Raw genomic sequence first — 22,064 nt, 5'->3', positions numbered from 1 at the left:
GGAGGTAGAGGAGTTCCACCCCCATAACTGGAGAGACATTTATGATAAGACCCGATCCATTAACCTTTCTGTTGTGACAGACCATTAAACTAAATGGGATTCTGTTACATCAGAGGATCCTTGTTTGAGGCATTCGGGTGCTGCACTGGGGCCCTGGATAATCAAGTCTGGAAGAACATACTAATTTTTAGATTTATTCATACAACACCTTTAAAATAGGGTACCAATAATTACAGAAACCGTAAGGTGCTATTATATTATCATTAGCATTATCAGCAATCTTTCTTACAGTTATCTTTCAGTGACGTTTTAGGCAATTATTTGCATAGACATGTATCTTTGGTGATCCCTGAAGATGGTGCATAAATAATAATAATGTCTACATGAGGAATAAAAAAAAAATAATTGTAACTATTTAATATAACAGTGTGATAAAAATAACTTTGGAAGAATTTCTGCTTGTTGTAATTCATATTTTTCCCCATTTGAAAATGCTGAAAAAGTACAAAAAGCCACATGACATTGGAATGTGTTTTCTTTTTTCTTTAAGACAGTATTTGGTATCATACGCCTCATTTTAGCATGAAATGTAGACTTTTTCTCTTAATGGGACGTTTTATTTTGAACAGTAAGAATAAAGGTTTGCATGACACATATGGAAGCTGTCAACATATAATGCACTGTTTCCCTGGGGCTGTGGTAAATTAAGGATCAGGTTTTTTTGATTCTCTTTTTTAATGTCTCCTCAACGTTCTGCAGCATCCCTTTTTGGCCGATTCCCTCCTTTTGACACCAAAACTCTCCATGGTGTTTAAAATGAGAGGTGCTCATTTTCACACTGATGGAAGTGCGAGTGTTAGATGAATTGCAGCATAAAAATCAATGCAGATGCAAAAACAATTCAAAAAGCTCCATTTGACGCTTTTCCTGTATATATACCATATGTCTCCTAAGTCTTAAAACATATTCCAGTGAATCAGCACCTTTGTATTAACATTTAACATTTTTATAATTGGAAGTTAGCAACAGTTTGAACGTCACTTTTACTGGAGGAGCATAAATATCTGCAAGAGTATTCCTTTTGTTGTTTATATCATTGCTGATGAGAATCTAGTGTTGTCTACAGAAAATGGGAGAGGGAGATAAAGTGTAACGATGACTCTTGATGATGCACAGAATAAAAGAAGTTCCAAATGCACAGCTGTCAGTACAACATCCTGGGTAGCCCCCACGGCCACGTAGTTCAGTGTCTTCTCTCAGGTTACTGCAGCTCTCGGTTACTTTCCATTTGCCTACACATCAGAGGGGAAGAAACTGGTGGTAACTTTGAAAATCCCAAGTTGATTAAAGTGATTTCTGTTACCACATAGTCCCAGGGAAGGTTTCTTTGGGCTTTCTTGCTGTTTGAGGTGGGCAGGAGTAGGAATCCTCAGCTCCCCGACTCTGATTCTTACTTCAGGATTATTATTTTTCTTCAGAGCAAAGAGAAACTTGAAAGAAATAGATTCCTTGATCCCAGTGAAGCCTGGGGAAGGCCAATTCTCTCTCCAGCACATAGTTGCGTACACTCTGACCTGTGTCCCCTGGAAGGAGGTTTGGCTCCTAATCCTACATGCTGCAGAAAGGACTGGTGAGATCCTTCTCCAGTGACAATGGGGGACACATTAAGACACACAGTCTCTCTATTTTAGCCGTTACTCCTTTCAGCCTGGGCATTCCAAAACCCCTTTCTCCTTCAAAGCCTCCAGAGAGACATCATGGCCACCTTCTCTATGTCGCAGAGGGTGGCTGCCTGGCTTTCAACCCATAATGGTTTGAATATATATATATATTTATATATATAAAGTGCCTATCACCATATTGATAAACATTCTTTGGAACCCCTCTGAATTCTTCAGGGAGTTGGCTCCATACTTACATCGGCCTTGACGTCACCTTTAGAATGCTAAATGTTGTCAATCTCATTGCAAGGTTGCCCCCAGTCAACCTTGGCACCTAACTTAGGTGACCATGGTAGCCATCAGGATGTTGCAGGGTTGTTGCATTTAAGTCTCTTGGATTTGGTATTTACAAGGCAAAGTATCAGGAGTGAGTCCACCTTCATTAGTGTCCTTACAGTGGGGGAATTTAGGATGCATATATTTATATTGAGATATATATATATATGGGCTTTGGCAGGCAATAGCTCTGCCTAAATTCTGAGCCATCTGGAAGCCATATAGCCATGTTAGCACAGCACTGAACCCGAGCTAATATATCCTGCCCCTCAGCAGGTTTTATTAGCTTGGGCTCAAGCACTGCCTAAGTACAGCTACACGAGTTCTGGTTCAGAGCTGACTTTGGCCAAAGTTACACTAGTAAATTCAACAAGCTCAGGGATACTGTGGTGCAAAACGAGCTGGAGGGATGACACTCTGAGTCTCCAAAACAGGGTGACCCCATGGCAGCTGCCCCCCTGGAAGAAGTCCCTGCAGCACTTGGATTGCTGGGGACCCTGTGGTGGAGCTGGCATAGGATGTCAGCGTACCAGGAGCACCCTCCCACCCTGAGCAGAGCAGAAGATCCAGCTCCAGCGCCTGGGAGTGCTCCTGGGCACTCTGCAATTTACTCAGATGGATGTAACCCCCCTTTCCAGTTGGGTCAAACATCCAGTCAGCATTTTCTTATGTCTGCTTGTAGGAAGCGATGTGAACGCACCCTCCATTAGTAAGGGCACACTTTAAGCAGGAGGGTCAGGGAGGTGAGATGGGCTCCTGCCACCACTGCGTACTGGTGCATACTGGTCCCTGGCTCTACAGCTGCGCAGCTCCCCCTCCACCCTGCTCCCCAGACAGATGAAGGAGACATCTGCTTCTCAGCACCGGTATTTTAGAGATGATAGGATTTGTGCTTCATATCATTCAGAAGGCTTTTATTCTTTGGTGGACAACCAGTTAATCTAATCTCTTCTTGGTTTATTGTCTTTTTGAGCACATTTTAAACTGTGCAGAAAAGGCCGCCCTGGGACAAACCCTTCACAGGTTAAGTACATTAAATTGAAAGGATAAATCAAGTACTTAGCTAGCATATTTGTGTATGATTACATCTGATTTTTTGTGTAAGCATACATGGTACTGCCACATTATACAGCATGGTTCCTAACATATTCCCAAGTGCTTTCTTCACGAGTTTTATGAATACCAAAATCAACACAAAAGGACATGTAAAATTCCTTCAACTGAACTGAATCAAACCAACAAAATGTAAAATTTTAAAAACAAAAGCTAAATCTTTAGTTTTGACTAAAGCTGTGAAGCCTTGGAAATGCAGTCCAGACCATCCAAGACCACCCATTTTTCAGAATTCTTTAAAGCCTCCAAGGAGGAGAAGAGTTAATAAAACACATTAAGCTTGTTTCGAAAGCATATTTTATGTTGATATAGATAAATGTGTCCACCAGAGGAAAAGTTTGCATAACAGTTATATAGATGATACAATAGAGACAGTATAAAATACTTTGGAGTTGGAGGATGTCTTATATATGGACCATCACATTTGGATTGCTAGGTTTTCTTTTTCTAATACGTCTTCATTTAAGCTTTGGTAGCCAAACTCTACCTCAATTCTTTTGTTTCTCTGAAATTGCTCTCGAGACACTATTCAGGCATGAGAAACCACACAACTGTCTATCTAATTTTGGAAACTACTTTGCAAACTTTCAGACTCAGAGCCTCAGGACAGTTTTTGCTCAAATATTAGATGTTATTGGGCCTTGTACACTCAGGGTCTTTCTTCAAAAGGCCTTTCCCAATCCTCATTTCAGATATCACTCCCCACGAGGAGGAAACCCATAGGTGTGGCATTGGAATTTTTTTTTTCAGTGGACTAGAAATGAATTCACAACAACACTAAAGCTTTCATTTCTATCTACAAATATATAAAATTATTACCAAAATAACTACTGTGACCTAGCAGTAGTGGTTAATCTGTAAAATGTGTTTTGTGGCTTGTTGAACACTTTTGAAAGTAAATAAGTGCTTGTTTTTCATAACAAAATGAGTGGTTTGCTGCAGTTCGATGACTCAGGACAAAATAACGGATCTTGGAATCACTCATTGTCCTGTGTTGCCAGTGTAAATCTGGCCAAGATGCATAATGGCTGAAAGCTCTTGCAAAATTAGTGTCTGCTCAATGCCTTACATAAAATATATACTGCCTGAGGAGAGACAGCCAAGTCACAAATCTTACCACTGTCATTGGCATCCACACTGGCGATCTCAGAAGAAGTCAGCTTTCTGAATGTCATGAAAAACGAGGCGATGTCTCCAGGTCAGGACTGTGAGACGGATTGTTACTGAAGGCTTGCTCTTTGCAAGGGCTCTTGCATTTCCATTTGGAGCAGCTGAGGGGGAAAATGAACTTTTAAGATGGAAGTCGATCAGTTCGTGAAAAGAATTGTATGATACGACTGCGTGTCACAGCAGAAAAATGGACCGAGTGACACAGCAAATAGCTCTGCAGTTACAATCCTGAGTGCTATTTCTATTCTCTTGATATATATTTAAAAAAAAAAAAAAAGAACAAAATATTCAATGTTGTGGTAGCACCTTTTTATAAACTGAACTTCACAGTTATTTTTGCAGCAGCGATTCCTTTATTATAAAGGGACAGAACGTGAAAAGGCAAATACTATTCATTCAGTTCAATCAGTCAAACCAGCACTTCCATACAACTTTTTATGCAAACGGCTAAGGGCACTTTACTATCAAATAGAATAAAAGCCAAAAATGTTTAAATGCCAAGTCAAACAAATACATCTTGCCAAAGACTCAAAATCATATGAATAAGGACTAAGGAGTTCAGCAGATTTGGAACATAATGCTTTAAATAAGTCTTAGTCTCCAAATATACCTGTCAATATGGAGAAGAGAGAATAAATTATCATAGCAGGACTGAGAAGCGCATGCCAGAATGTGAGGAATACAAAGGCTCTGGACTGTCCCCACACAAAGTCCATCTGTTATGCTTATTTGTTTTTTCTAGGCATAGGGGTAATTGCAGTGGTTTGGTTCAGTGGAGTAAGCACTAGCTGACTGCTCTTTTCTTGCAGTTTTTTTTTTCTTCTTTTCCTCTAAGTCTAAAGAAAACTCTTTTAAATCCTCAGAATTAAAGATACACTGGAAGTGTAAAAACAAACCCATTTTTCAGAATGCTTGACCACGATCAATTCCTGTTCGGAGATGCTCACGAGAAGCAGAGAGACACCTTGCTGGTTTGGTTTTTACCGGTTTCATGTGGGTGAAGCTCCGAGGGAAGCTGTAGTTAAGCAGGTCAGCCTGAGTCACTCAGCTGATTTTAGAAAATGCTGCTCTAATACCACAGTATGGAACAACTGTGGGCTGGACAGACCTGGATTTTCAGCTGTCATCAAATCTGATGGTTTTCTAAATGCTTACAAGAAATGATAGACTTACTAAAAGTGAAACTTCTTGCTACAAAGGTCAATTCGAGTTAGAGTAAAGATTTTTCTTACTGTATTCTGAAATCCACACTACAGACAAAAGCGACTACCTAACAAGGCCACAGAACACAGATGGAGATACTGCTGTAGCAGGATACTTTGAAATACCTCCTGTTCAGGAAGGGTCAAAGCTTTGTGTTCTTAGACTGAAGGAAATCTCCACACAAGCATGCTTTCTTTTAATTTTTTTTCCTTTTTTTCTTTTTTTTTCTTTTTTTTTTTTTTTTTAAGGAAAGGATAATAGAGGTTCTGTAAATGCAAACTTTCTTTTGCACAGAAGCAACCTAAAATGGAGACAACATATGTGGTTTGAATTTCCAGACCAAACGGTCCAGAGATCCTCCTCAGAAGAAATATAGTGTCTCAAGGGCAGTGTATATTTTGTTTCCTTCATCTTCTGAAAGTTGCAGTTGACCCAAGGTATATGATAAACCGAGAGAGAAAAGTTTAATGATGAACCCACAGAAGTCAATGAAAAGTTTTCCTGTTGACTGCATGAGAAGCAGATTCAGTGCACATCTCGTGCATGAGTTGAACAAATGGGTCTTAAAAACTTAGGTTGGCTGCTTAAAAGATCAAGCAAATAAAGGAATAAAGTCACATAAGCTGTTTCTGTGTGTAAAAAGGCTGTGGGTTACAGGATTAATTTTTTATAGCATATCTCTATACCCTGAATAACCAAGTAAGCCTTAACTTGTGGAATCTTAATAGCCATCTCATTGCTGAAGTCTAAAGGAAACCCAGAGGAAACTTAATAATATTAAAAGTTATTTTAAAGGGAGTTCACGTTGGTTTGAAGGATATTTTGCTTCGCACACAATATCCACCATTGTAAATTCAGAGAACCTAGATTTAAATTCAGAAAACCTCCACACATCTTTACAGCCCTCAGTATATAAATCTAATAGTATTCTTAAAATGTCCACCAGTAAGGTATTAATCTTTTACAGATAAAATTAAAATTCTGAAAGTCATTGGAACAAAAAATAAAGAAAAAATAGTAAAAATATTCCCTCTAGAAATGAGGGGAAACTTGGAACTTTGTGGTAAGAGGCTAGTTTGTCCATGTTGCAATGAATAGAGAATAGTCTGTACAGTTTTTCATATCTGACTTGCAAGAGAAGATTGGAACATATAGAAATTAATGTTACTGAATTATTTAATAGTAACTCAAACACATGAAAAGAAGAATTAAAGAAGCACAGGACTAAAAAGCCATTTAAAATGAAATCAGAAGCTTCAACAAATATAGTTTTCCCTTGCAGTCAAAAAAGTAATTATCAAAATTGTTCAGAATATGTTGCCAATTACTCTGCTCCATAACTGCTAACTTTCTCAGTTCTTCTCCTGCCTTTGCGGGGCTCTCTGTCACTGGAAACATCTTAAACCAATTTAAAGTGCTACACCTGAATAAACATGTTGTAAAAGTGTTTATGTATTGAAGTGGGTCAGTTCAAGGTATGGTATTTGGCTGGAACTTCTAATTTCTCTTTTTACTGCAAAAGGGCTGCCAGAAGGAGGAAGTCTGAGCTGAATTAATACATTTGTTACAGTGGAAGTAGAATGGAAACTACTTTAACCACAAATCAAACTGCCTCTTTCATTTACGCCAGTGATAGAGTTTTTCTAAGAAATATAGACTCTGGCGTCCAGCCACTGTAAGTTTGTGTTTGAAAAGGAAACCTATATGCTTATTTCTATAAGGTTTACTCCTATGCTTATTTGCAAGTCCTTTTTCAGGGTGATGGAGTTAACGGCATTAATACGTTGGTGGGGCAGATGCTCCTTCGCCGCCCGCCGAGGAGCCAACTTTTCCAGTGGGTTGAGGAGAATCCCCAGGTGCCCCCCGAGGCGGTGCCTCGTGCCCACACCTTCCCTTTTAAAGGACCTCTGTGTCCCCCACCCAGCACAGCTGCACAGCTTCACATGACACTGTCTCATTTTCTGACAGGTGAAGGGCTCTGCATAATACACGTACGCACAAAAGTGTTTGTGCTGCCAAAGTAAATTCTGTTAGGAGCAAGGGTTTATTTGCTGAAATGTCACTTGATGCAGTTTCAGTGACTTGTTTTGCTTTCTTTTCTTTTACTGAGGTTTAGAGCTTACAATATAGCGAGGTTACCGCATAGTCCTGACTGAACAAATATTTTAAAGAAATATGCACATCCCCGGGGAACGGAACCGGAGTCAATAATGTACATATTTCAGACTCTGCTCTCTTGAAGAACCGAATGCCTCCCTACCTTTACTAGTGAATGAACATCAGTTTGAGTAGCACCGCACAATATTTATTTTCAAAGCGGAAGCATATTTATTATCTACACTTCTCCTTGCTACTGATTTGCTTTGGGGATTAGGTTCCACATCTCACAAGCGGAAGCATATTTATTATCTACACTTCTCTTTGCTACTGATTTGCTTTGGGGGTATAAGGTTCCACATCTCACGCTCCAGTGATGCAAAAATTAGATGACCGCATGACATTATCCTTTCGATAGCCTTAAGACATCAATGGGGCTCATGCATTTTTCAGCTCTATAGATGTGCATATGAAACTAAATGGAAATACCTGTATAATGGATAAGGTATATAACACAGAGAAACTGCAATCTTGTGCAGTTGGCATCCCTGGAGGTATTTAAGAAACATGGCACTTCAGGGCATGCTCTAGAGCCTGAGATTGTTGGTTTGTGTCTGTTTGTGGGGGTTTTTGGTGCGGTTTTTTGGGGTTTTTTTGTTTATTTGGTTTTTTTGTGGTTGGACTCAATGATCTCAAAGGTCCCTTCCAACCATGAAGATTCTGTGTTTTTGTGATTCTGTGATACTAACTGTAAAGTCATTGAAACTTTTGTACATTGTTGAATTTTTTTTGTGTTTTGTGTTCTGCTCAACAAAATGCAGTTAGGATTCTTAATCACGTAAATTCAGGATTACGGGCAGAATCCTTACCAGTCAGCAGCTGAGCTCCCACAGTGGCTTCAGGAGGGGCAGGAGCTCACCTTTTAACTTATGATTTCTGTTACTTTGTAGGTCGAAGTATCAATGTTAAATCTGCTGGCCTGATTGGAAGGCATGGGCCTCAGTCAAAGCAACCATTCATGGTTGCGTTCTTCAAGGCAAGTGAAGTGCTTTTCCGTTCTGTCCGAGCAGCCAACAATAAAAGGAAAAATCAGAACCGCAACAAATCCAGTAGTCATCAGGAGTCTTCTAGGATGCCAAGTGTTGCGGGTAAGATGAAACTATGATTTTTCTAGTGTGTTTAAGGGAGTTATGGGCACCTGCTCGGAGTCACAGCAGCTTAACGAGATGTTGCTCACTGGCTGAACTGTCAGAAAGTGTGTTCCCGCTCCATGTCTACCTCACCCCTCCCCAGCTTTGCTTAAACCACTTTGGTTACGTGAGCAAAACTTCTAAGTTTATAAACTTGAAGTTTACTCGGTGATCTACTGGACTAAAATCCTACTTTAAAGTTAAAGGTTAGTCTCAAAATATACCCTGAAAAAAACAGTTTTTAATTCACAGTAATGATTATTACCACTTCATTACTGAGCTCAATTTTGTTTGCATATGATGTATAGGTAGAAAAAATACTGTCCTACTTCTCTAGTTTCTGCCGAGGACCTGGACTGTAGTTATTTCTGAGGTAGGTGGCTTAGAGAGATGCACATGTTCCCTCTGAGGACCCAGGCTTTTTAAAAGCCCCTGACATTTGTTAAGGCACAAAGGATTTCTATTTACAACAGGTTTTTGTTTAGGGTTTTTTTGAGTATTGTCAAATTTTCTGATATTCTGGATAGTTATAGCACAAATGACTCATGTGTGCAACTAACTTCTAACCCCTTATTAGTCAATATTGCAGGGGAGCATTTATAAATAAATAATGGATGAAGTCCCAAACAAGGCACTTTTAGCTTTTTACTAGTTTAAAAAATAAAAGAAATTACATGCTCTATAGGAGAAAGACATTTTTAAAATTATTCCTTATTTATAAAATGAGATTGACTAAACATCCTCTCTTCATTAACTGTTTAAACTTGAGATTTTTTGAAACAATGCAGGTTAAAAATAGACTGAGCATCTTGTAATTGATACGTGATTTAAGCATGCACATCAGTTAAGCTTGCTAGATGATGCTCACTCTAAATTCATTCACTTCAGTAGTGAATGAATTTTTTCTGCAGTAACCGTGCCTTCTATTTTACTGCTATCACACAATGCATTTTCAAATTTTTATAAAAGGGCGTTGGACATAATAACACAACACAAGGATGGGGTTTTCTGTTTGTTTGTTTGTTTTTAAATACAGTCAAACATGATCTGTGCAATTGCATTAGTTCCCAAATAGAATCTCTTATGTCAAGGGTAAATAACATTCTCTCTGCACAAAAAAATATGAAAAAAAGTTTTTTCATATTTCCTGGAAAATGTCTACTAATTTTGAGAATTACATTATTTTGGGGGAAGGGAAGATCATCAGAGTACACGTTACACACAAGATACCTAAATATAATACTTTCAGATTGAATCCCATCTTTCTAGTCCATAAGGAAATGAGAATTGAACTGATTTAAATTGATTATAGCTGAAAGCTGAACACATGCTCCCTGGTGGTTTAACCTGGGAAAAATTCAACACAGGCCAGCGAGTTGCAGTGGCATGAGGATTACCTCAGGAAGAGCTGTCTACGGGTCTCAAAACACTGGTCAACCTCATCTTTGCATCCAGTCTTCTTCCAGGGCTGTCATAAACCAAGAAAAATCAGAGCTTCTCTAGTGAAATGAACATTATGAAACAAATTATCTCCTAAACTCCTTAGGCACCCAGTCTGCAGGCTGTGCAAAAAAGACATGAAGGGGAGAACACATTCCTATCCCCAGATCTTCACATCTTCTCAGAGTACAGGCAGAGTTCTTCCATGGGAAGAGCCTGTTATCAGGGAAAAACTATGCCCTTCTCCTCCTCTTCACCAGTCCCAGGAATTGGGGAGTGGATGTGCTGTAACCCCACAGGCTTACGGGAGAAGGCTGATTCTCCTGGTTCCCTACAGCTTCCAACAGTGAGCTGTGCTTTAAAAGTATAATTGATCTCTTTGTATTTAAACCAAAGAAACACCCAAAGAATTCGGCTCATCATCTTCCTCACAACAGCCTGTCAATAAACCATATTCCAGTCTCTTTCACCCCTTGATTCAAAACACTGTTGATGTAAGTGACACAGTGATAGGCAAACGTAATTGTGTGATGTAGGACCTTGCTTCTAAGCTTACTCCATAATATATCTGCAGCATCTAAATCAGACATTGACAGTGAAAAGTGCTCATCTACATGGCCAGAAGTTATGTAGCCAGACCCAGATAGGTAGGCTTCAGTTATAATTCTCTCTGCCCATCAAGCCTATAGTCATGCCTTCTCTTTCTCATTGCTTTTTGATTCTTCCTTTTCTGTTTCTTTTCCCCCCTTTTTTCCTTTTTCTTATCTTTTTTTCTCTTTCTCCTTCCCTTTGCCTTTACCTTTTGTCATCTTTCTTTTGACTCTTGCCTTTTGTCTTTTGCTTTTTGCTTTTTTTCTTTTGCTGTCTTCTTTTCTAAGTTCTTGAACCTCTGTGATTAGCTTTACCCTATTCTCAGCACGTCAAAAAGGAAAGTCCCACTGGGCAACTCAGTTCTTCCCTTCCAACGGACAATAAATTTTTTGAATTATTCATGAAGATATGCACGAACACAACATGAAGAAAATAAAACTATATGTGTCAGTTATTATAACAGCTGGGCAAATGTTGACAGATTTGGGGTCAGCATCCTTGTGTTACTAAGAACTTCAAGAGAAGATGACATCAGTGCAGTGCAAAGACAGACATAATTAAACTTAGCATTCAGACTCCACCTGCCTGCTCTGCACAGAGGATGAAACTGTTTATTACTTAACCAGTTGTATTTTTGTCAAACTGTAGATAAAAGGAAAACAAATCTAAACAAGACAACTTGTTCCCACATTGCATCACATAACTCTTCCTTACAACAATTGTTTTAACATCATTTAAAAAGAATTGCAGTGTAATTGGGCACAAGAGGATATCCACATTTAAATAGTGAATAGTGACTTACACCAGGAAACTCAAAACCAAAACTACATAATTTTCACTCACAATGCAGTTAGATCAAAACAAAAAGCAATACTTAACTCTGTATTTCCTGTATTTTGTTGGTTGGTGTCACACTAATTAATTAAAAACACAGTACTTTGTGACAGTACACATAGGCATGTCTATATGTCTTTATTTCCCTTGAAAAAAAGTCCTCGTTAAGTTTCTTATAAATATATTTTCTTGCCCTCTTTCCACAGCTCTTTCTGTTATGTAGGGGTTTGGACCCCAGCTGCAGTCTCCAAATAGCTGAGGAACAATGTTTTCTTAGTCACAATAACCTACAGAAAAAGCATAAGGGCCTTGAAGCTACAGTATGTGAAACTGGATCCTTGGCACCAGATCTTATTATAAATGTCACATTTGATACTTATATGAAATATTACATTATACACAACATGTGTCTTATATGAAAGATAGAATTCAAGGAAAGAATACAGACTTGCTCCAGTCTCACTTTCTTTGTAGGTGTGTGCGTTAAATGGTTTGCAGATAGACGTCCGATATGAAACACAGACGATCTTATCAGGTGTCCTGGTGTGACCACTCACCACCTATATTCAAATAATTCAGAGTATTGAGACAATGAAGACACCTATGTGATGACTTACATATTTATTTTTCAGCCTTTCTCCTTTAACTGTAGGGACTTCTTCTACATTCTGGTGTTAAAATATTTTTAAATATGAAAATGTCATGACTGAGGGAAAACTGGCAAAAGCAATCTTCAGCTTTCGTTTGTTTGCCTGCTTGGCTGTGATCTCAAACCAGATTGTGACTGTCCTGACTGTCTCATCTGCATTTCTTTCCCACACTTTTCAGTCACAGTTTTTTTGCAAAGTGATTTGAATTCTGTATGACTGAATTTTAAATTCCCACTAGTAGCTGAAACAGAAAAGCTCAATATTTACCTCCTACGAGCACTGATATTAATCAAAATCAGTATACGGATCCTTGTAAAGAGTGATTGGTGATACACAGTCCAACTTTTTTAAGATAAAGTTCCTTTACTCTCTACTACTTTCACCTTACTTCTAATGTGTGTGCAGAACATACTAGATCATTACAGACAGAGTTCTTGTTTATATTAAAGATATGTGTGCAGAACATACTAGATCATTACAGACAACTCAGCACAAAGGGTGACTAAGAGTTCTTGTTTATATTAAAGGTAGACAGATTTTTTAAAACTCATCATGTCCTAGGGTATCGTTCCTTGCTTCCAGTGGCCACTCCAGAAAAACACAGCACTGTCATAGGATGTGGGTATGTATTTTTACCCTACATGCCCTGGGGCGACTGAGAGTATCTGAGATGGCAGCAGGTAACTAACTACCTGTGGAAAACCTTTAATGACTGTCATTGAGAATCAGCCCATGAAAGGTTAGCAAAATACTGTAGTTAAGAAGGTAGTAGTAATCTTTAAAAAGGAATTAAAAAGGAATGAGGATTTGGGGTATTATAGCTTAGAAAGCCTGACTTAACATCCCTGGTGGTATTAGAACTAGTTATTTAGTACTGCAAATGGATATATCTTGAGTCATGCACAGCTTTTGACACAGTTTCAGGAGACATATTGGGGCCCAGGTATATCCAACAGAAAGTAGGTACATAGCCTGTTAAAAGAAAAAGCATATTCAAGGAGCATGTTACCAATAAAAGTAAAATTTGGGTGGGTATTTTGAATGACAACTCATCAAGCCTCTTCTGGATCTGATTTAGTCCAATATTTTATTGGTAATTTGGATGACTGATCACTCCTCCTAGACCTGGTATCCTCTGTGAACTTTCAGAGAGCACACTCTGTTCTATTGTCCAGGTCCTAACAAAGACATTAATCAGTATTGGCACCAGTACTGATCCTTTAGGGACATCCCTAGTAACCAGCTGCCAGCTGGACTTTGTACCACTGATCACAACCCCTTAAGTCCAGCAGCCCAGCCAAGTTTCCACCCATTATATTCTTTACCTATCCAAACTGTATCTGACCAATCTGGCCCTAAGAATACTATGGGAGACTATCAAAAATCTTCCCAAAAGCAAAGTGAACAATACCCAGTGCTCTTCAAAAGCCCACAAAGCTTGTCAGCTCACCACAGAAGTCTGTCAGGTTGGTTAGGCATAGTTTGGTCTAGTCAAGTCATGCTAATTGTTCCCAAACACATTCTTGTTCTTCCAGGACAATTTATGCCACTGACTTCCCAGAAACTGAGGTTAAGCTGATTGCCCTTCTTGAAGACGGGTGTGACATTTTGCATTTTTGAATCATCAAAAATAGCCTCCAGTCACTGTGAACACTCAAAAAATGTCAGGGAGTGACTTTGCAATGATGTTGGTCAGATCATTCCCCACCCTGAAGTTCATCCCTTCTTTTCACATGGCCTTGTGTATCTTCAGTTTGCTTTAGTGGTTCCTAACTCTATTTCTTTTGCTGTGGGTAGAGCTTCAGTCACTAGGCTCAGGGGCCTGGGAGTCCTGAGAGTAAATCTTGCCAATAAAAAACAAGACAAAAAAGTCACTGGGTACCTTAACCTTTTCTGAGTCCTTGTCACTAGGTCCTCTGCCCTATGGATTTTTCATAGTTTTCCTTTTTGCCATGAATGTACCTATAGAAGTCTTTCTTGTTGACCTCCACATCTCTCACAAGTTTCAACTCCAGCTAAGCTTTGGTTTTCTAACATCCAACCCTGCATGTTCAGGCAATGTGTTTATATTATTTCTGTGTAGCTCATCCCAATTCCACGTTATTTTTACTCCTATTTGAATTTGAGCTCAGTCAAGAGTTTTCTATTCAGCCAGGATAACTTTGTGCCATGTTTACTTGACCTGCACATGTGAGTGGACTTACCTTGTCCTTCTCTCAGAGGTTGTCCTGGGAGATCAGCCAGCTCTCTTGTTTGCCTTTGCTGTCCAGGACAATAGGCCATGAGATCCTCTGAAGAAGATCTCTGAACAAGTTGAAATCTGTTCTCCTGAAATCCAGGGTTGCAATGCTGCTGTTGATCTTGGTCATCTCTCAGAACCTTTTAACTCCACTGTTTCACAGCTGCTGCAAGTCCCATCATACTCCAGTTCCCATCAACATCCTCACCCCCAACCTGTTCTTTATGCATTGATTTGCATAAATGGAACATAATCCTAAAGTGACTAGGCAGGAGTATATAAAAAAGGGATCTCAAACAGTTAATTCGACAGTGTGGTTTTGCTGCAAAACTTCTGTTCTGGAATATACTGCTAGAAAAACAATCCAGAACCTGTAGGAAATAATTGTTTTACTTTATTCAGCACTGTGTTCAGTTTTGGCCATCACATCTTCAGAAAGACACAGAGAAACTGAAGAGAACACAGAGAAACAATGATAGCACAGATCAGGACAGCTGACAAGAAGCAGTTGGTAAATTTGCAAAAAAGCTCCTTTAGGCCAGGTCTTTGGAAGAGTTTTCTGCAAGGATACTGAATCACTACAGCAGGTTCTCTCACAGACTGTAGAACTCATTCCCTTTCATTTTATGTGAAAAAGGCCTCTCCATTTTCCAGAATTTTTTCAACAAAGACCCTCCCATCCCAGTCTCAAGTCTTATATTATTGAAATAAGTTAAAAAAAAAAAATTGTTCCTGAAAATAAGATTTTGTTTCATTTTCAGTGTCTTCCTTGTTTGTTTACAGATTATTTTGCTGCTTTGAAATTCAGCCAACTCTTTTTTTTTTTTTTCCTCTTCTAGAATGGTTATTTTGGTCCAAAAAAGCCACTTTAAGCATTCTTGAAATGGAACCAGAGGAGACAGCCTGTCCTCCTTGCTCCATCGCATGCCTCACTGATGGCATCACTTGAATAGCACTATAAACCAGCTCTGGGGTGCTAATGTGACCAAGGCATCACCCTCTTCCCTTCCTGTCCTGTAACTCAGGGGAAGTAAGGAACAAGTACCAGGTTTTCTCCAGGATTAAGATTGTCCTGGAGAAGCATGTATGGAGGGTTCTCTGTGTCCTTTTATACTGACACATCTGTAACAGTGCAGAAACATTAAAAAGCATCTGTTAGTCTACTTGTTTACATTAGTATTACCAACTAAAGATCATCAAGCGGCGAATATTTCCAGAAAATATGGCGAAAAATGAAGGAGTGCAGAATGTGCTAATATTTAAATAACAGACTTCTGGAAATTCTGTTGTTTCAGGACAATTTTTGTCACTGTTAATTTATCTTTGGAATTGGGCTACTTTCTTTACCTGGCAATTAAACCTGTGCCAACATACAGATGAATTCCCCATATCTTGGATGTCCTCCTTTGATTACCTGTGTCCATGTTATCAGAGTTGTTACCTGGCTGGCCAGCATACAGACATCTTGTAAACCTGTTTCCCCTAATGCTGAGTGCATTGATTCCCCCGTGTACACAAACTGTGTCAGGCTGACACTGCTGGTTCTGCATTTCCAAGCTTACACAGCCTTTATGACCAACCCTAGGAATATAAATGACAGCATGTTTGTTCCTTTCCTTTTTACAATTTGGTCAAAAATAGCTAAATCTTGTTGTGTCTAGAAGTGCTTCTAAACAATTTATTATTATTTTCTTCCTGTAGATTATAACACAAGCGAGCAAAAGCAAGCATGTAAGAAACACGAACTTTACGTGAGTTTCCGAGACTTAGGATGGCAGGTACGATTATAAATGCTGTTTCCTATCAATTCAAATTGGGACAACCTATTTGACAGTCCCCCATCATTTAGAGTCTTTTCTTCATGGTAATTGGTATTTCAGTGACGAGAACTCCCGATGCATTTTGTAATGAATCCCTACCACTATTGCTTTACCTTTTTTTTGCCTGCTGTTCTCTCAATGATTTTGCAGATATTAATGGCTTTAAAATCTGGATTAATTCATATAAAGATAAATGTGGACTATCATTCAAGATGTGAATAGATATGCAATAAATGAAACCAGAATCCCCACAGTGAGCAATAGAACTTTTGAAATTTGCACTTGAATTCTCCCTGGTTCGATGCTGTCTACTGCAGGTCAGAGAGATTTTGCTGGGGTACAGTCCGTAGGGAACTACAGGTTGGATCACTGATCAGTCATCTTTAGAACACCATAGCTAAGTTTATGTAATTTCTAGGAAAAATTCATCCTGCCATACTGTAACAAAAGAAATAAGGTACCTTGTAGTAAAAGCTCATAAAGACAAAGGCAGGGAGTTATGAGAGATCAATCTAGGATTTTTTTCCAGAAAGCAAGAAGCTTTCTATAAAGGAAGAACAAGGTGGTCATCAGCACCTATGACCTAGACATATTGCCTTACCTAGGTAAGAAATCAGAGACGGCCGTCTGTGCATTTCAGAATCTTCTGAATTATTTTAAAACAATTCTATGAGCAGAACAAGTCTACAAGGAGAAAAAAGTGTGCTGTCTCTTTAGTGACAGCTCATCCTTTACACATCTAGCTCAGATTCTCATACGACCTCACTACTCTGCCTGACTTTTTGTAGTATGTTTATCCTCACAGCAGTTGAAGAAGTTGGCAGAGACTGTTTTCCCAAGTCCGCAGAGCATAATCGCCCTATCCCCAGCCACAGAGCAGGCTTGTGGTATTGACTTGAACTCAGGCTACTGAACAAGTGAGCTGTTGTCTCTCTGTAGATCACAGATTTTTCCAGGTATCAGCAGTTTTTTCATTTTTTGAAACAGTAAATTCTGATATGCCCCAAGATGTGCAAGAGTCTCAGATCAGTCACTCAAGGTGGTCACAGAGAAAAGAAAATCTATTTTTTTTCATAAAAAAACACTCTGAAGACTTCAAGGTTTGAGTTGGAAAGTCAAAGCTACACTGTACAATATTTGATTGGTGAAAGTCAAAGTGAAATGAGGTAAAAAGAAACAAAACCCAAGAACTGAATACTTGGTCCTTTCTGCCCTTCCCACAGCACCTCCATTACCTTTGCCTGGCAATGGTGGTGTTCAGCAGACTAAACACATAGCTTTCATTAACATTTTAAAATATTTTCCCTCTTGTGGTTTTTTCCCCATGCTGTGTTGCTAGAAATACCCAAAATGAATGATTCAGTGACATTCCAATTGTTGTTGTCTCCAACAACCCTCAGCCTCATGCAATAACGCAATTAATGGCGTTTAGCATGCTGAAGCAAGAAGATGCATTTTAATTACTTTTTTTTGCACCAAGAAGTGCTCAGGATTTTCAGCCTGGGAAGCAAAGTATTCTAACAAACTTAGTTGGACCTAATTCCCCTTACAGCCCCATAAGTTTGTATTCAGTACAGATTTCTAAGTTTAATTTAATTTTCATCTGAGTTGTGCATAAACAAAGCAAATACTTCCTTTTTTTTTTTTTGGCAAAAAAGTAATTCAACATGCCACATTCTGAAGTTCATTTTGTCCTTGGATAAGTCTTAGTTAGTTTGATATGGTCTTAAATTCTCCGAGTGAGAGAAAAAAAAAAAAACACGAAAAGATTGAGTGCATTTATTTCTTCTTGGTTTAGGACTGGATCATTGCACCGGAGGGCTACGCTGCCTTTTACTGCGACGGAGAGTGTTCTTTCCCCCTCAATGCCCACATGAACGCGACAAACCACGCCATTGTTCAGACTCTGGTATGCCTCTGCCTATGTTGTAGTTGCATATTTTGCAGTTTGAAGTGTCTCGGGACAGGGGCTGTGCCCTTCTCTCTTTGCTACTATTGGGTTTTGATTGTTTCTGTGTAAAAGATCACCCATTTCAAAGACGTGCTTTGATGATTACGCTGGAAAGAGGATGAACTGTCCAGAGTGGCCTGTGCGGTAGGTTTCGCTTCCATTTCAAATGCAGTAACACATGAGAAGACTATGTCATATTACTGGAGAATTGTGTAGACAAGAACCAAAGGGGCCCCTGGTCCCACTTCCAAGAGTTTTTTTTGCAGCTTATTGAAGCTCCATGTTAACATCTACATGCTATACCTTCCAGAAACATTGACACTTGGCCACTCTGTGGACCTCTGTTGTCAACTATTGGCAGAGATACTTAAACCGTAATTTAACGTGAAGCTTTGCAAGCAGATGCATTTTCATTTAAGAAATTGTGTTCAGTCATGCCTGGCTAACAAATGCAATTTATAAATAAGTGTCTTTGGATCTGCTGCTCTGCCTAGTACATGTAAAAGGGGATTTGCAGCCAGCTTTCTGCCTCTGCTAGTTCTTATGTGAGTCCTGTGCATCAGCTGGGGCAACCATAAAAGATGATCTTAGTTGAAGCAGCTGGCTAGGCCTCCTCTATCCCAGCAGCATTCAGCTATGGGTCAGAAAACACAACACCTAAAGAAATCAAGACTTTTAGACTATGTCTGAACGTAATGCTGTGAGTCCAGTGCCTGGTCATGATTTTTCACCTGTGCCAGCTGAAGAACTGGCTCTGAACAGCATCAGTATTAGCAGAATGATGAAGAAGCAGAGGAATGAGAGATAATACATGAGGAGGGAGTGGGAGTGCAAAATTAGAACAGGAAAGGGCTGCCATCTCTAATTAGTTTCTGGAAAGGTCAAGGCACTCAACTGCAATTAAAGAAACATGGCTTTAAGGCTCTCTCTGATGTAAACTGATGACAGGAAAGTATCCTGACCACCAGACTACTCTGATGAGTCTGTCCATGGATGGTGATCTTTTTCTTTGATTTTGCCATAAAAACCCCAGGCCTGAAAAACCTTCTCCTTCAGAAATGAGTACAGTTATTACCCTCCTAGGAAAAAAAACAAAACAAACAACTCCCACCCCCAAATAGAAAGAAAAGGGGGAAAAAATTCAAACAGACAAAGAAAGTTTGGTTTCTTCCTGACAGAAAACAAAATCTGCTTGTGAAAACTGCCAAGTATTTCTACATGAGAGTGACATTTTTAAAACCTCAGCATGTGCTGAGACCTTTTCCTTTCCATTCGACTTTTCATTTCTGCACCTACTACAAGTCCAGCCACCAATGCAACGTTATTCCTCTATACCAGAATTCAAGTCAGCAAGATTCACAAAAAGAAGGGAAAAAGTCAGAGACTGGAAATAAACAGAAGAATTGAGGTAAGGGGTTCAGGTGAAGGGGAACAGCAAATGCTAGTTGGCAAGGAATATATTCATGTGCCTAGGAGACGATGAAGAACAGCACAGATGCAGTGCTCAGCTGAAAAGAAATAGGTCAGCAAAGCAATAGTTTAGCATTATGCAAACATTGTCCAGAAAAGTTGCCAATATCAGTGAGATCCCCAGGTTAGAGTTCCCTGTGTAATTATGGACTGTTAAATAAGAAGTGGCCCAGTGCTACTTTCTCTTATGTGTCTATCCTTTCCAAAAATGGTTAATTTCCCATTGTTAAGAAATTTGTGTAGTTTGTCCTATTTTTTAAATTGGATACTTAAATTTTCCCTCCTTTTTATGGCCTTTTTGGAATTGTGTGTCTCCCTCTGCATGTACTGTACATGCATTCAGCTGTGCAGCCAAAAAATGATGAGGCTAATTAAATTTTAACTGCACATAAATTAGATGAGATAACAGTAGTTGAATGCTTTCTGGTTTAAATTATACAAAATTCAGATTTACACAAGGTGTGCACATGGGGATGGCTTGGGAAACAATTATTCATACACCCCACCCTAATCCAAATGTAATCATCTCCCAGCCATACTGATTACACCATTCTAAAAAAGCCCACTCTTTGTGTTGGGAAGTGATTGTTCCTTGGTACCCCTCCAAACTTTACTGACTCATTTTTTTTTCTTTTGTAACAAGAATAGGAGAAATGCTGGGCCAGTACCTCTCTCTCATTCTTTTTTGTGAGACTGAACTTAGTCAGACAGATGATACAGATACATATAAATACAAGACAGACTGCATTTAATGAATTTTATAAGCTTTCTTCTCCTGTCTTGATTCCCACCACCCTCTGCAAAGGCACTGGAGTAGAATTGACCTCATGGGCATGCAGGTCCGTGCATGGTAGATGAACCCTGACTTTCAGGCTCACTCTTGACAAGGCTGTGAGCATCGCCGTCATGCAGGGCTAGCAGGGCCATGAAGCTCCCAGCTGGGGTGGCAGGCCTGGTAGGACCAGGAGTCATAGCAGGGCAAACAGCTGCCTAGACGAGGCACAATCATTCTTTTCTCCAGCGCTTTGCTATTCATTTGTTAAACTGTTTTTAAATGTGTGTCTAAACCCTTACTAAACTGCTACTTCAGGATTTATTATTGCTCATTTCAAAAGACCTTCTCATGGTAACAGTTATGTAAAAATCGTTTCCTGATAGACTGTTCTCTGTTGTCTGGCAAAGGCTCTGCGCTTATATCACTGCAAGACAGATGGCTCTAACAGATTTACAAAGACTTAACATACAAATGAAACCTATTACTGCTGAAGTCTTCATCCATGCCTTAATAATCTCTTGCCCTCTCTATTACAACTCCCTCTTTTCTGGCCTCCCCAGTTTCCAAGTCTACAGCATATGTAGAATATTACATCCAACCCTCTTTCAAGTACAAAGAACTTGTATTTCCCCCATTTTCAGATATTTCCACCAGATCTTGTTGGTTCTGGGATGCTGTTCAAACCTCTTTTCCTTATCTTTAACCTTTCATGGATATTTTTCAGCCCAGTGTACGTAATGCCTCTCCCCCTCAGCCCTTTCCCCAAACCTTTTGCCCAGTATGAATTGGTTTTGACTTCGGCAGAAGTTAGAATTGGATCCAGAGATAGCCAGATAAGACCTTAAACTGCACTGATGATGAGAACCCACATCTTACCTTTTCAGAGGCTGAAAACAGTTTCAATCTGAGCATTTGCCCTCTCTCGGGCTTCTCTCCACGATGAGACTCTGCCACAGGAAAGCATTTTAGCGCTCCCGGAGGTCCCAGTGAGAGCTGGGACTTGAGCCTGCGCTTCATGTCCTCAGCAGAGATGGCACCCACAATATGTTTAAACGTTTTCCTGAGCAGCTGCCTAACTCCAGCCCTTTCCTAAATCTCATGTGAAACCCAACTTTGTGTCTTGGCCGCTCCTCCTTGTTTATCTCTCCATCTGCTATTGTCTAACTCTGCCCATGCGATTGAAATCAGAGCGCTGTTCTGGAGGTAAGCTGTGCTTTAAAGTTGCTAACCAAGGAAAATCTGTGACCACAGCACTCTCTGAATTGCAAAGACATGTTTTGCGCTGACGTTGCCCTTGTACCTCTCTGTTTGATACGTGAGCTATGTATTTATCTGTCTTTCAGGTTCACTTGATGTTCCCTGATCATGTACCAAAGCCATGCTGTGCACCAACAAAACTGAATGCGATCTCCGTGCTCTACTTTGATGACAGTTCCAACGTTATTTTAAAAAAATACAGGAATATGGTGGTGCGTTCATGTGGCTGCCACTAGAATTAAAAAAAAAAAAAAAGAAATCTAAAGC

At 39.5% G+C, this 22,064-nt stretch overlaps 1 protein-coding gene across 2 annotated transcripts in view; it reads left to right on the top strand.

Moving 5' to 3' along the window:
• Positions 1–22,046, top strand: part of BMP5 (bone morphogenetic protein 5) — a 54,632-nt gene extending 32,586 nt beyond the window's left edge. For both annotated transcript variants that reach the window (XM_014948584.1, XM_014948583.1), the window contains 4 exons: positions 8,531–8,728; positions 16,226–16,302; positions 18,143–18,253; positions 21,884–22,046. In XM_014948584.1, the coding sequence (XP_014804070.1) occupies positions 8,531–8,728; positions 16,226–16,302; positions 18,143–18,253; positions 21,884–22,033 (536 nt within the window). In that variant the 3' untranslated portion in view covers positions 22,034–22,046. The remainder of the gene's footprint in view (positions 1–8,530; positions 8,729–16,225; positions 16,303–18,142; positions 18,254–21,883) is intronic.
• The last annotated feature ends 18 nt before the right edge of the window (positions 22,047–22,064 follow it).

The sequence above is a fragment of the Calidris pugnax genome, unplaced genomic scaffold (assembly GCF_001431845.1).
Source record: "Calidris pugnax isolate Ruff unplaced genomic scaffold, ASM143184v1 scaffold163, whole genome shotgun sequence".
Classification (NCBI taxonomy): domain Eukaryota; kingdom Metazoa; phylum Chordata; class Aves; order Charadriiformes; family Scolopacidae; genus Calidris; species Calidris pugnax.
Note: the sequence above shows the minus strand (reverse complement) of the source record. Positions and strands in the feature narration are given on the sequence as shown.